At 38.8% G+C, this 16,381-nt stretch overlaps 1 protein-coding gene across 1 annotated transcript in view; it reads right to left on the bottom strand.

The window, feature by feature from the left end:
- DNAH12 (dynein axonemal heavy chain 12) overlaps window positions 1-16,334 on the bottom strand; it is a 187,723-nt gene extending 171,389 nt beyond the window's left edge. Inside the window, exons 1-3 of the mRNA XM_055557953.1 lie at window positions 15,485-16,334; window positions 2,880-3,108; window positions 2,030-2,230 (exon numbers count right to left, since the gene is read on the bottom strand). Coding sequence (XP_055413928.1) covers window positions 2,030-2,199 — 170 coding nt within the window. The 5' untranslated portion in view covers window positions 2,200-2,230; window positions 2,880-3,108; window positions 15,485-16,334. The remainder of the gene's footprint in view (window positions 1-2,029; window positions 2,231-2,879; window positions 3,109-15,484) is intronic.
- Between the last annotated feature and the right edge of the window lie 47 nt (window positions 16,335-16,381).

Below are 16,381 nucleotides of genomic sequence, written 5' to 3'. Positions count from 1 at the left end.
TTCCTAGAAACACTTTCTCTATCCCACTGTTTTATTTCTTCACAGTATGTATCACCATCTAAAGGATTAATATAATCTTTTTATTTTTCATTTTTATTGTGTTTACTATCTGCCTCCTCCCACCAGAATATAAGCTTCTGAAAAGACTACAGTCCTTTATGTTGTGTTCTCTATGGTCTTTCTAGTAACAAGCACAGTGTCTGTGAAACAGTAGATACTTAATATCTGTTAAACAGATGTAAGAGAAATATGTATTATAGAAAGGGTTAAAGCTACACAAAAGGGATTAGGATAAGGATTTCCAGAGAAGGTGATTCAAAACCTAAGCCTTGAATAAACAGTATAAGTATTCAGGCAGAAAAATAATCTCCAGTGAATAAAATGTGAGGAAACAACTGTGAAATTCCTTTTTCACTAAATGTAAAAAATATAATATATTCATGGAACTTCAAGTAGTTCAATATGACACTCTTGAGATTATTTGACATTCTTGAGGTTCTGGAACAAGAACAACATGTAACTCCTAAGGAACTCCTTTTTTCTCTAGTCTAAGTCTACTGAAACATTGATCAGAGTCTTAGAAATGAAAGGGGTAAAGGTATCTAACAATATCTATACTACCATTAATATACCTTATATATTTGGATTTAAATATGATTAGAAGATTGACTAATAAAAATGTAATTCTAAAGAAGTTATATGATTAATGGCAGTGATGGTTTAGTTGCTAAGTTGTGTTCAACTTTTGTACCATGGACTGTAGCCCACTCTTGCACCATGGACTGTAACCTACCAGGCTCCTCTGTCCATGGGATTTTCCTGGCAAGAATACTGGAGTGAGTTGCCATGCCCTTCTCCAGGGGATCTTCCAGACCCAGGGATCAAACTCGAGTCTTCTGTGTCTCCTATGCTGCAGGCAGATTCTTTATCTGTTGAGCCATTGGGGAAGCCCCTAACTTATTTTAACTAGCAACAAAATGATCATAACAATATAACAGAGAGAAAAACGTAGTCAGTTGTGAAAATATATATAAAGGAGGCAGACCAAAAAGGGAAAGAGAATGCAGAAGGATAAGCAGAAATCCACCAGAGAGAAATTCCCTGTTTATAGTTCAGTGTTAAATTCAAATCTGACAGGTGAGCTCAATGTCTTTCTCTATTTATTCCCAGAGCCCAGCAGAGTCAGGTACCTAGGGAAATCCCAGTAAATGCTGAATTGACTGAACCATCCTTATCACAGCCTTTGGTAGCTGGTGCCTACATTACCTGTGTTTTTCTGTTCATTTGTTTTTTGGCTTCAGTAGTTTTGGTGAGCGGGCTTAGTACTTGTGGCACACAGGCCTAGTTGCCCTGCAACACGGGAAATCTTCCCAGACTAGGGATCAAGCCCATGTCGCCTGCATTGGCAGGCGAATTCTCAACCACTGGAAGACCAGGGAAGTCCGTAAATTAGTTTTAATTTCCACTAAATTGGAAGGGAAAGGGCAGGATGTTAGACTCTATTTTCTTCTGTATAGAAAAAAATTTTAAGTACAAGTAGTTTCAACATTTTTTACTAAGTATTTGCTCAAGGACTATGCTATTTGTAGAGGTGCAGTTACTTGCTTTTACTTTCAGGGACCAGTATGGTTATCATATATCATAAGGAGGAATAGTGTGGTGTTCAAAGTATGTGAACTCTAGGAATAGACTGTCTGGGTCCAAATCCAAGTTGTGAGAACTTCGGGCAAGTTACTTCTCTGCACCTCGGTTCACTCATCTACAAATAGCAGTAACAACAGTACCCATCTTATAGGGCTGTTGTGAGAAGTATACGTAAAACAATAAAAACAATGCTTAGAATAAACACTGTAAGCACTGTACAACATTTATTCTCATTACTATTACTTTTTCAATTGTTTTCCTAATTGAATTTGAAGATGGTATTTTGCTCATGAACAACCGAAATAGATAAGACGTTTTATGTGTGGAAACACTGATTATTTCATTTAAATTCCAAACAAGGATTATTTACTAATATGCTACTTACACTAACTGATTAATTGTCTTCTGCTGCTCCTTGGATCGTCTGTAACTCAGCAACTTACTTTGTGCTGGTGTGTCAACACCTATGTCTTCAGGGGGACGAACAATGGGAGGTAACTTCAAGTTCAGGGCCTCTTTTTCTGCTGCAATGGCAGCTTTGTTTGGATCTGACATCTTGGTCCCCTAAAGATTAAAATACTCTGTACTGTGAAGAGAAAAAGTCCATAAAGCCATTATTGTAAAAGCTAGTCTCAATATATTTATAACGTATCTTACATATCAATATCAAAAGTTCTCGGTCTCTTTATATCTTCCTCCCAAGAATGGTAGTTGAGATAAATGGACAGGGATTCCTGTTAGAGTCCCACCATTCACTGCTGTAAAGAAATGAAGCTGTCACTTGCCTGTGAGTGAGGGCTTCCTCATGGATGAAATTATGGAACTGGATTAGATGCTCTCTAAATACCCTTACAGTTCTGAAATTTTGAATTCAAATTTTCCCTAAAATGCAAATCACAACATAATCCAGCTGTCGAGGTATAATCCCTTTCCCCCAAAAGCTGATATTTTACATCGCTAATATTTTTAAACATCAGTATTTTATCTTAGCTTTTCCAGCTTCCTAGAAAGCAACACTATGATCAAGCAAAACATAGGCATACTAAATGGCTAAGAAATCTGAAATGTCATATAAGTACTGAACAATGAACTGTAATAGCAACTGCATTTGCCGCGGATGCCCACAAAACTCGGGGAATCGTGCCTCGAAAAAGAGACGATTTGGGCGGGTATCCAATTCAAAATTTCCTGCCCTGGGAGAGGGGTGAAGGGAAGAGTTGAGGACAAGAAAGTACCTGTCTGATTGCTTTCACTTCTTTCCGGCTGCTCGGATAAGAGGGAAACGTTCAGAGAACTTCTCCAGTGGTGAAAGGAAAAAAGAAAACGATGGGGAAACATCCGGAACCCCACAGGTTCCTGCCGAGCTGGGCGGTCGCCACGTAAAAACAAAGTTGTCGCCATGGAAACCGTCGCGGTCGCAGCTGGATAGAACGGTAAATGTTGCCCGGAGAGGCAGTTGCTGAGCTGCGACAGATTAGGATTATCATAACAATAATATTCATTACTCAAGTAAATGGAGGGTGGGTGAATGAGGACGGTGGAATTGCTAGAAACAGATTCATGTAAAACACTGTCAGGGCAGATCAAGTCTTCAAGTGTCCCCTAGCGACTTCCCTGTAAATATTATAACTAATCAAGAATTTATCTTGTTTCTCTACTTGCTATTTGTTTCGACTGCGCATTTCCTTCAGGAAATTCTTGGCAGAAAAAGTTAAGTGTGTACATTCTTTGAATACGCTTGGAGAAAGAAACTTGAAACGTTGCTGTTTGAGACTGCACAATGGATACTCCATCCAAGTGATGATGGCCTACACAAATACCATGTGCATAAATAAAATCAGCAGATGAATAAAATCTAGTGGTGCATTGATGGCATAGTCATTCAATAAATATTTGAGCATCTTCTATGTGCCAGTGAGCATGTAAAGAATTTTTTTTAAATGAGAGTACAGCCTATCCTGGCACACAATAGTTCCTCTAAAAAACATCATTTGAGTCAGTGAATGAACAAACTGAAATTCCTCAGACCTTGTAAAAGCAGCCCATCTTTTTGTAGAAAACAAAACACTTGGGGTTTTTTTTTTTTGTCACAGTCTTTTTAAAAATTTTATAATATAGTTGATTTACAATGTGGTGTTAGTTTCAAGTGTACAGCAAACTGATTCAGTTATATATCTGTATATATTCTTTTTTTAGATATTTTTCCATTATAGTTTATTAAAAGATAACGAGTACAGTTTCCTGTGCTATACAGTAGGTCCTTGTTGGTTCTCTATTTTATATATAGTAAATGTGAATATTTTAATCAAACTCCTAATTCATCCTCCCACTTTACCTTTTGGTAAGCATAAGTTTGTTTTCTGTATCTGTGAGTCTATTTATATTTTGCTAAGTTCATTTGTGTCATCTTTCAGATTCCACATACAAGCACTATCATATGATATATGTATTTTTTTTTTTTTTTTACAAAAACCTGGTTAATTTCATGCTGTTTTTTAGTTGGGAAAGACTTTTTTTTTTATCAGTATTGGTTTTACATTCATTCTTAATTTGGCTGCTCAGGATCTTAGTTGCGGCATGCAGGATTTTTAGTTGCAGCATACGGGATCTAGTTCTCTGACCAGGGTTCAAACCCACTCCCCTTGCATTGGGAGCACAGAGTCTTAGCCACCGGACCATCAAGGAAGTCCCCTCTGTGATGGTTTTTAAACATGTCAATCTGGTTAGGGTAAACTACAAGGACTGAAAGGAGGACAGTAGCTTTTTATATTCTGCACACACCTTCGTCCAGTTATTCAAGCACTAATCTACTGCTGTGATGAAGAGATTTTCCAGATGTAATTCAAGTCCCTGATGTTACACTACGGAGATTATGACGGCTTCACTCAATCAGTGGAAGTACTTTTAAAAGTTTTAGACATGCCCTGAGTTAGACTCCAAACAGCAGCTTGGTCTACCATCACTCTCCCCTCTCTGGCTCTCCCCTTCCTGACAGCCTATCCCTACAGATCTTGGACTTGATTCACGAGCCCCCAAAGTTGCATAAGCCAGTTAGTTTCCTGTAATAAACCACATATATAAACATACAAATACTAGATATGTATAAGGCATATATATAATCTACTTGTTCTGCCTTCCTCATTCAGTTCAGTTCATTTCAGTCGCTCAGTGGTGTCCGACTCTTTGTGACCCCATGAATCGCAGCACGCCAGGCCTCCCTGTCCATCACCAACTCCGAGAGTTCACTCAGACTCACGTCCAACAAGTCAGTGATACCATCCAGCCATCTCATCCTCTGTCGTCCCCTTCTCCTCCTGCCCCCAATCCCTCCCAGCATCAGAGTCTTTTCCAATGAGTCAACTCTTCGCATGAGGTGGCCAAAGTACTGGAGTTTCAGCTTTAGCATCATTCCTTCCAAAGAAATCCCAGGGCTGATCTCCTTCAGAATAGACTGGTTGGATCTCCTTGCAGTCCAAGGGACTCTCAAGTCTTCTCCAACACCACAGTTCAAAAGCATCAATTCTTCGGTGCTCAGCTCTCTTCACAGTCCAACTCTCACATCCATACATGACCACTGGAAAAACCATAGCCTTGACTAGACGGACCTTTGTTGGCAAAGTAATGTCTCTGCTTTTGAATATGCTATCTAGGTTGGTTATAACTTTCCTTCCAAGGAGTAAGCGTCTTTTAATTTCATGGCTGCAGTCACTATCTGCAGTGATTTTGGAGCCCAAAACAATAAAGTATGACACTGTTTCCCCATCTATTTCCCATGAAGTGATGGGACCGGATGCCATGATCTTCGTTTTCTGAATGTTGAGTTTTAAGCCAACTTTTTCACTCTCCTCTTTCACCTTCATCAAGAGGCTTTTGAGTTCCTCTTCACTTTCTGCCATAAGGGTGGTGTCATCTGCATATCTGAGGTTATTGATATTTCTCTCAGCAATCTTGATTCCAGCTTGTGTATCTTCTAATCCAGCGTTTCTCATGATGTACTCTGCATAGAAGTTAAATAAGCAGGATGACAATATACAGCCTTGACGTACTCCTTTTCTGATTTGGAACCGGTCTGTTGCTCCATGTCCAGTTCTAACTGTTGCTTCCTGACTTGCATACAAATTTCTCAAGAGGCAGGTCAGGTGGTGTGGTATTCCCATCTCTTGAAGAATTTTCCACAGTTTCTTGTGATCCACACAGTCAAAGGCTTTGGCATAGTCAATAAAGCAGAAATAGATGTTTTTCTGGAACTCTCTTGCTTTTTCCATGATCCATCGGATGTTGGCAATTTGATCTCTGGTTCCTCTGCCTTTTCTAAAACCAGCTTGAACATGAGGAAGTTCATGGTTCACATATTGTTGAAGCCTGGCTTGGAGAATTTTGAGCATGACTTTACTAGCGTGTGAGATGAGTGCAATTGTGCAGTAGTTTGAGCATTCTTTGGCATTGCCTTTCTTTGGGATTGGAATGAAAACTGACCTTTTCCAGTCCTGTGGCCACTGCTGAGTTTTCCACATTTGCTGGCATATTGAGTGCAGCACTTTCACAGCATCATCTTTCAGGATTTGAAATAGCTCAACTGGAATTCCATCACCTCCACTAGCTTTGTTCATAGTGATGCTTTCTATAGCCCATTTGACTTCACATTCCAGGATGTCTGGGTCTAGGTGAGTGATCACACCATCGTGATTATCTGGGTTGTAAAGATCTTTTTTGTACAGTTCTTCTGTATATTCTTGCCACCCCTTTTAATATCTTCTGCTTCTGTTAGGTCTGTACCATTTCTGTCTTTTATTGAGCCCATCTTTGCATGAAATGTTCCCTTGGTATCTCTAATTTTCTTGAAGAGATCTCTAGTCTTTCCCATTCTGTTGTTTTCCTCTATTTCTTTGCACTGATTGCTGAGGAAGGCTTTCTTATCTCTCCTTGCTATTCTTTGCAATTCTGCATTCAGATGCTTATATCTTTCCTTTTCTCCTTTGCTTTTCACTTCTCTTCTTTTCACAGCTATTTGTAAGGCCTCCTCAGACAGCCATTTTGCTTTTTTGCATTTCTTTTCCATGAGGATGGTCTTGATCCCTGTCTCCTGTACAATGTCACAAACCTCAGTCCATAGTTCATCAGGCACTCTATCTATCAGATCTAGGCCCTTAAATCTATTTCTCACTTCCACTGTATAATCATAAGGGATTTGATTTAGGTCATACCTGAATGGTCTAGTGGTTTTCCCCACTTTCTTCAATTTAAGTCTGAATTTGGCAATAAGGAGTTCATGATCTGAGCCACAGTCAGCTCCTGGTCTTGTTTTTGTTGACTGTATAGAGCTTCTCCATCTTTGGCTGCAAAGAATATAATGAATCTGATTTCGGTGTTGACCATCTGGTGATGTCCATGTATAGAGTCTTCTCTTGTGTTGCCTTGAGAACCCCATGAACAATATGAAAAGGCAAAATGATAGGATACTGAAAGAGGAACTCCCCAGGTCAATAGATGCCCAATATGCTACTGGAGATCAGTGGAGAAATAACTCCAGAAAGAATGAAGGAATGGAGCCAAAGCAAAAACAATACCCAGTTGTGGATGTGACTGGTGATAGAAGCAAGGTCCAATGCTGTAAAGAGCAATATTGCATAGGAACCTGGAATATTAGGTCCATGAATCAAGACAAATTGGAAGTGGTCAAACAAGAGATGGCAAGAGTGAACGTTGACACTCTAGGAATCAGCAAACTAAAATGGACTGGAATGGGTGAATTTAACTCAGATGACCATTACATCTACTACTGTGGGCAGGAATCCCTTAGAAGAAATGGAGTAGCCATCATAGTCGACAAAAGAGTCTGAAATGCAGTACTTGGATGCAATCTCAAAAACGACAGAATGATCTCTGTTTGTTTCCAAGGCAAACCATTCAATATCACGGTAATCCAGGTCTATGCCCCAACCAGTAACGCTGAAGAAGCTGAAGTTGAACGGTTCTATGAAGACCTACAAGACCTTTTAGAACTAACACCCAAAAAAGATGTCCTTTTCATTATAGGGGACTGGTATGCAAAAGTAGGAAGTCAAGAAACACCTAGCTGCTGCTGCTGCTAAGTCGCTTCAGTCGTGTCCGACTCTGTGCAACCCCATAGACAGCAGCCCACCAGGCTCCTCTGTCCATGGGATTCTCCAGGCAAGAACACTGGAGTGGGCTGCCATTTCCTCCTCCAATGCATGAAAGTGAAAAGTCAAAGTGAAGTCACTCAGTCGTGTCAGACTCCTAGTGACCCCATGGACTACAGCCCACCAGGCTCCTCCGTCCATGGGATTTTCCAGGCAAGAGTACTGGAGTGGGGTGGGGAAAGGGGAGGACAAGAATATAAATTTCAAACGACTGCAAAACTCATCCTTCTTTTAGAAAAAAGGCTTGTTTTCCTCACTGTAAGCCAGGGGAAAAGAGTATGGCTTATTATCAGACACTCAATAAACATTCTAGAAACACCTAGAGTAACAGGCAAATTTGGCCTTGGAATATGAATGAAGCAGGGCAAAGACTAATAGAGTTTTGCCTCCCTCATTAAATCTTGACTAATACAATGCATATCTTTTTTCAAACAGCTTCTTATAGGTATAATTTAAATACTATAAAATTCACCATTTTAAAGTATATAATTCAATGGGTACTTTAGTGTATTTATAGTTGGGCAACCATTAACAGGATCCAGTTCTAGAACATTTCTGTCACTGCAAAAAGTTCCCTGCAGCTCATATGCAGTCAATCCTCACTCCCACCTCTAGTCCTAGGCAATTCTATAGGTTTACAATTTCTGAAAAATTTCATATATATGGAATCTTATATTATGTGGTCTTTTGTGTCTGGCTTTTCTCACTTAATGATGTGCTTGAGGTTCATCCATACATAGTATGTGACAGAAATTCACTCCTTTTTATTGCTGAATAGTCTTCCATTACCTGGAGGAGGAAAATGGCAACCCACTCCAGAATTCTTGCCTGGGAAATCCCATGGACATGGGAGCCTAGTGGGCTAAATAGTCCATGGAGTCAAAAAAGAATTGGACACAACTTAGCAACTAGCCAAACAACAACAGTCTTGCATTAAATAAAGATATCACATTTGGTTTATTCATTCAGAAGCTGACAGACATTTGGATGGTTTCCTCTTTAGGGCTACTATGAATAATCCTCCCATGAACATTTGTGAACAAATCTTTGGATGAACATACACTTTTATTTCTCATTGGTAGGAATTGCTGGGATAAATAATAAGCCTATTTGATCTTTTAAGAAAATGTCAAACTGTTTTCCAAAGTGGCTGAAAGATTTTACTTATCAAAAAAAAAAAAAAACAATACAATGATTCTAATTCCTCCACATTCCTTGTGAACATTTGATATTGTCTGTCTATTTTACTACAAGTATTGGAATGGGCATACAGTGGTATCTTATTATGGCTTTAATTTACATTTCCCTAAACACAAATAATGTTGAATGTCTTTTCGTGTGCTTATTATCCATTAACATATTTTTTATGAAATTTCTACTTAAATCTTTGTCCATTTTTAAGTTGGACTATTTAGCTTTTCATCATGAAGCTGTAAGAGTTCTTTATATTCTGGATACACATTATCAGATAATTTACAAATATATTCTCTTGGTCTGTAGATTGTCTTTTCATTTTCTTAATCATGTCTTTTGAAGAGTAAAATTTTTTCATTTGTATAAAGTCAAACAAGGTATTTTTTCTTTAATAGATTATGATTTTAAGGTTGTTATCTATGAAAGAGAGGTAAGATCATGAAGATTTTCTGTGTTCTCTACTTTTTGGTTTTACACTTAGGTCTATGATACATTTAGAGTCAATTTCTGTATGTGGTAAGAGATGCAGATTCAAGTTTATTTTTTTGCATATAGATATACAGTTGTTCGAGTACCCTTTGTTGAAAACGCTGTCCTTTTCTCACTGAATCACCTTGACGTCTTTATTGAAAAATCAATTTACTGTAATAAAAAGGTTTATTTCTGGACAATCAATTCTGTTCCTTTGATCTGTGTGTCTATCTTTATTCCAGTACTACAGTGTCTTGGAAAAACGGTTATACAGTTGACTCTTAAACAAGACAGTTTTGAACTATCCAGTTATATACAGATTTTTTTCACTAAATGTAAGTTACAGTACTATGCACGATTGTCAGTTGGCTGAATCAGCAGATGCTAAACATTGGATCTGGAGAACCGACTATAAAGTTATACATGGATTTTCATCTGTAATGGGGTAAGGAGGGGGACTGATGCCCTTAATTCCACATGTTGTTCAGGGGTCAACTATAGTTTTAAATTTGAGTAGTGTTAGTCTTCCAACTTTGTTCTTCTTTTATAAAAAGTAGTTATTTGTAAAGTTTAAAAATAAAATAAAAATTTTAAAAAAAGTAGTAATTTGGACTATTCTAGATACTTTGTATTTCCATTTAAAATTTAAGATCAGCCTATCAATTTTTGCAAAAGATACATCTGGAATTTTATTACATATTTTGCTTTGAAAGAAAGGAAAAACTATGTTTATTATCTAAACATATTTAATTTGCAGCTTAAAATGCTTCCTTTAAAGGCTCTATTTCTGAGTCTAGGGGTTAGAAATATTATTTATAACCAGATAATTATATTTCACAAAACCTTAATTATTTAAAAGCACCAGTGTAATGACACTAAAATGTGATTCTCTAATACTATACAAAAATTCTTAATAGAAATGTTGACGATACTAAGAGAACACATGAGACTGAAGTACTATGCTTTAAACTATGTACTGTTCATTTCAAAATTTAAAATGGGTGTGCAGGAAAAAGAAAAGAATCTATATGCTGAAGAGTTCTTTATGGAGCTAAACTGTGTTATGTTTTACATAAGTTCTTTGATTTTTCCCTTCGAAATAAGTTTTTCTTTACTATTATATTAAGATTAATTATATTAGGGGCTCCCTGGTGGCTCAGACAATAAAGAATCTGTCTGCAACATGGAAGACCCAGGTTTGATCCCTGGGTGGGAAGATCCCCTGGGGAAGGGAATGACTGCTGCTGATGCTGCTGCTAAGTCGCTTCAGTCGTGTCCAACTCTGTGGGACCCCATGGACTGCAGCCCACCAGGCTCCTCCATCCATGGGATTTTCCAGGCAAGAGTACTGGAGTGGGGTGCCATTGCCCTCTCCAAAGGGAATGACTACCCATCCTAATATTCTTGCCTGGAGAATTCCATGAACAGAGGAGTCTGGCGGACTATAGTCTGTGGGGTCTCAAAGAGTCAGGCACAACCGAGTGACTATCACTTTCACTTTTACTATACTTACATTAATTGATATAGCTGCATCTCAATTTTCAAACTGAAAAAAATGATACAGCTGTATTATGTATTATACATACTATGCTGTATATTATATTATATATATATTGTATATTATATTATATTGTATATATATATTATATTGTATATTATATAATATAATCATTATAAGTTACAATAAATATTTTAAAATTAAAAAATAGCATTGGTAGATAATCACGATGGTGTGATCACTCACCTAGACCCAGACATCCTGGAATGTGAAGTCAAGTGGGCCTTAGAAAGCATCACTACGAACAAAGCTAGTGGAGGTGACAGAATTCCAGTTGAGCTATTCCAAATCCTGAAAGATGATGCTGTGAAAGTGCTGCACTCAATATGCCAGCAAATGTGGAAAACTCAGCAGTGGCCACAGGACTGGAAAAGGTCAGTTTTCATTCCAATCCCAAAGAAAGGCAATGCCAAAGAATGCTCAAACTACTGCACAATTGCACTCATCTCACACGCTAGTAAAGTCATGCTCAAAATTCTCCAAGCCAGGCTTCAACAATATGTGAACCATGAACTTCCTCATGTTCAAGCTGGTTTTAGAAAAGGCAGAGGAACCAGAGATCAAATTGCCAACATCCGATGGATCATGGAAAAAGCAAAAGAGTTCCAGAAAAACATCTATTTCTGCTTTATAGACTATGCCAAAGCCTTTGACTGTGTGGATCACAAGAAACTGTGGAAAATTCTGAAAGAGATGGGAATACCAGACCACCTGACCTACCTCTTGAGAAACCTATATGCAAGTCAGGAAGCAACAGTTAGAACTGGACATGGAACAACAGACTGGTTCCAAATAGGAAAAGGAGTACGTCAAGGCTGTATATTGTCACCCTGCTTATTTAACTTCTATGCAGAGTACATCATGAGAAATGCTGGATTAGAAGATACACAAGCTGGAATCAAGATTGCTGGGAGAAATATCAATAACCTCAGATATGCAGATGACACCACCCTTATGGCAGAAAGTGAAGAGGAACTCAAAAGCCTCTTGATGAAAGTGAAAGTGGAGAGTGAAAAAGTGGGCTTAAGGCTCAACATTCAGAAAACGAAGATCATGGCATCCGGTCCCATCACTTCATGGGAAATAGATGGGGAAACAGTGGAAACAGTGTCAGACTTTATTTTTCTGAGCTCCAAAATCAATGCAGATGGTGAATGCAGCCATGAAATTAAAAGACGCTTACTCTTTGGAAGGAAAGTTATGACAAACCTAGATAGCACATTCAAAAGCAGAGACATTACTTTGCCAACAAAGGTTCGTCTAGTCAAGGCTATGGTTTTTCCTGTGGTCATGTATGGATGCGAGAGTTGGACTGTGAAGAAGGCTTAGAGCCGAGGAATTGATGCTTTTGAAGTGTGGTGTTGGAGAAGAGTCTTGACAGTCCCTTGGACTGCAAGGAGATCCAACCAGTCCATTCTGAAGGAGATCAGCCCTGGGATTTCTTTGGAAGGAATGATGCTAAAGCTGAAACTCCAGTACTTTGGCCACCTCATGCAAAGAGTTGACTCACTGGAAAAGACTCTGACGCTGGGAGGGATTGGGGGCAGGAGGAGAAGGGGACGACAGAGGATGAGATGGCTGGATGGCATCACTGACTTGATGGACGTGAGTCTGAGTGAACTCCGGGAGTTGGTGATGGACAGGGAGGCCTGGCGTGCTTCGATTCATGGGGTCGCAAAGAGTCGGACACGACTGAGCGACTGATCTGATCTGATCTGAAAATGATGCAGCCACTCTGGAAAACAGTACAGAAATAAAAGTTACTCAAAATATTAAAAGAACTACCGATTCAGCATTCCACTTCCAGTTATGCTGCTAAGTCACTTCAGTCGTGTCCGACTCTGTGCGACCCCATAGACGGCAGTCCACCAGGCTCCCCCGTCCCTGGGATTCTCCAGGCAAGAACACTGGAGTGGGTTGCCATTTCCTGCTCCAATGCATGAAAAGTGAAAAGTGAAAGTGAAGTCGCTCAGTCGTGTCCGACTCTATGCAACCCCATAGACAGCAGCCCACCAGGCTCCTCTGTCCATGGGATTCTCCAGGCAAGAGTACTGGAGTGGGTTGCCACTACCGGAAACAAAATCAATATCCTAAAAAGGTATCTGCATGTTTATCATCTAGTGCAGCATTATTTGGGCTGACCAGGTGGCGCTAGTAGTAAAGAACCCACCTGCCAATGGAGGAGACTTAAGAGACTCGGGTTCAATCCCTAGGTCAGGAAGATCCCCTGGAGGACGGTGTAGCAACCCACTCCAGTATTCTCGCCTGGGGAATTCCCATGGACAGAGGAGTCAGGCAAGCTATAGTCCATAGAGTTGAAAAGAGTTGTACATGACTTAATCAACTTAGCATGCATGCCCGCAGCATTATTCACGATAGCCAACACATGCAAACAACCTAAATGTTAAGTGTCCATTAACGGATGAGTGGGTAAAGGAAATGCAAGATATGTATATATGATATGCAAGATATGTATATATGATACTGATGTATAGATATATTTAACAGATACATAATGGAATATTTTTCAACCATAAAAAAGGAAATCCTGCCATTGTGACAACAAAGGATAGACTTCGAGGGCATTATGCTGAGAGAAATAAGTCAAAGACAAATACTGTATGATTTCAATTATATGTGGAATCTAAAAAAATTTGATTCGCAGATACAGAGAACAGATGGAGGGGGCTGGATGAAGAAAATGTGTGATCAAAAAGGTAAAAAGTTCCAGTTGTAAGATAAGCAAGTTCTGGAATGGAATGGACTGTACAGCATGGTGACTACACTATACGTGAAAATTATAAAAGAATAGACCTTAAAAGTTCTCATTACAAGAAAAAAATTGTAACTACTGAGGTAATGAATGTTAATTAAACTTACTGTGGTAATCATTCAGCAATATATACATATGTCAAATCATTATGTTGTACATCGTGGACTAATACCATCTTATATATCAATTATATCTCAATAAAACTCAAAAAAATTTAAAAGAAACAAATAGAAATTGATCTGTTAGAAAGCAAATAGAAACTATTAAATTTTGAATATATAAGAAAATAAATTACCCTGTAGTGATTATCACCAAGTACCACTCAAAATTTCTGAGTGCTATCACTCAAAACTACAGTTTCATGTTGACCTCAAATTTATAAAAAATAGAAGTATATTAATGATCTATGCCAATTTATTAACTGAAGGTAATTACCAGAAACTGTCTTCACATGCTAATCTCTGCAGATATATTTATAAGTAACAAAAATAATTCCATCAACCATAGCTTTTGATTAGTAAAAGTTAGCTTGTGTTTCTTGGTATGAATTGAGAATGTATGAATAAAATGTTATTTTTTACACTTCTTTTGGTATCAGGGAAAACAAAGTATTGGTTCAGTCTTCCAATCTCAAATTTCAATTATGTAATTATAACTGTGCTACCATTTAGCCTCATAAAAATTTAGCTTCAAACACACCACTTATTATTTTCAAGTCTTTTGAGTTCAAATTAAACTTTCTATGTGAATTTGAGACACTTAGAGGAAACTTGCAGAAACTTTCTCTTGAAAGAAATAACAGCAGATAATGAAAAGCAAAGATACTGAACGATGGGTATACTACTTTTGTGTAAAAAAAGTGGGGGAAAGGGTATAAATTCGTAAATGTTTGCATATGTATAGGAGTCAGAGTGAGAATATTACCATTTTTCACTGCAGATATGTTTTCACTCTATGAAAAAAAAATTTTTTTTAACTCAAAAGCCAAAAAAACCCCTGAAAGTATGACAGTTCAAAGTATCTGTCTCAAACTGGGATTAAGGCTACAGAGTTAAAGTAGATCAGATTACTCTAAAGAAAGTCACATTTTCTAATAGGGTTTTTGTTTCGGGGTTATTTTTGTTGTTGTTTTTGGCGCACCTCACAGCTTGCAAGACCTTAGTTCCCCCACCAGGGACTGAATTCAGGCCCTCAGCAGTTAAGGACTTCCCTGGTGGTTCAGACGGTAAAGCATCTGTCTACGATGCGGGTTCAATCTCTGGGTCGGGAAGATCTCCTGGAGAAGGAAATGGCAACCCACTCCAGTATTCTTGCCTGGAAAATCCCATGGACGGAGAAGCCTGGTAGGCTACAGTGCATGGGGTCGCAAAAAGTCGGACATGACTGAGCGACTTCACTTTCACTTCCAACAGTTAAAGTGTGGACTCCTAACCACTGGACTGCCAGGGAATTCCCATATTTTCTAACAGGGCTCTTATCTTTCTTAAATAGACTTGACATTCTTTAAACATCTTTCTTTAAGATTGACTGAGTTCTGCAAAGTTGTATGAACAAAAATGCCAGTTCAAAGTTTATATTTGCTAATGTGGGTGCTACGAACTGGAGTACTGAGACTTTCTTCAGGCAGTCAGCTGATATAATGTAATGACTTTTATCCCTTCAGTGTAGCCCCACATTACATACCATCAGGTATCCAGTCACCTCGGCAAATGCTTGCTGCCTTGGGAAAGGGGAGGACAAGAATATAAATTTCAAACGACTGCAAAATTCATCCTTCTTTTAGAAAAAAAAAAGGCTTGTTTTTCCTCACGGTAAGCCAGGGGGAAAGAGTATGGCTTATTATTAGACACTCAATAAACATTCTAGTTGTAGGAGACGGCAAAGTAGATGCAAACAAATCCTTTGCCGTGACGAGAGAATTCTCCATTTCTTCTTTGAAACTTTATGAGTTGGTTTTTTTCCTTCAGTTAATCACTTAATTATATTTAACACAAAATTTGTCCCTTGAAATACTTTTTTCATGTGGTTTTCAAAGAAACTGCATTTCTCATTTCCTTTTACTCATTGGCTGTTCTGTCTCTTGTCATTCATTCAGCCACGTCTGTTTGACCTCGAGCACGTAACTTGATCTCTTTGGACCTCATATTTGTATGTTTTCAGCATAGTCACTGCTCCCTAATTGGGAGCTATTATAAGGAAATGGCAACCCACTCCAGTACTCTTGCCTAGAAAATTCCATGGATGGAGGAGCCTGGTGGGCTACAGTCCATGGGGTCACAAAGAGCTCGGACACGACTGAGCGACTTCACGATATATCGTTCGTAGTTACTTCTACAAAAGCTCTGCTTCGCGCGTCGGCGCTGGCTCGGCCAAAGGTGAACCCACCACACCTCAGAGGAAGGTGAGCAACGTTGGGAATGCTGCTGAGAACTAAGAAACACTTTCCACACCTGCACAAAGGCTGGCAATCTGGGTAGAGTTCCCTACGCCCTAGCACAAGGCAGCACCAGAAGGCAAGCGCTTAAAACCCAGGGACCACGTCTATCTCCTTCGAAGAAGCGAAACCCGTGACATCACCCC

The sequence above is a fragment of the Bubalus kerabau genome, chromosome 20 (assembly GCF_029407905.1).
Source record: "Bubalus kerabau isolate K-KA32 ecotype Philippines breed swamp buffalo chromosome 20, PCC_UOA_SB_1v2, whole genome shotgun sequence".
NCBI classification, from domain to species: Eukaryota; Metazoa; Chordata; class Mammalia; order Artiodactyla; family Bovidae; genus Bubalus; species Bubalus kerabau.
The sequence above is the reverse complement of the archived record's forward strand: the minus strand, read 5'-3'. Positions and strand labels throughout refer to the sequence as shown.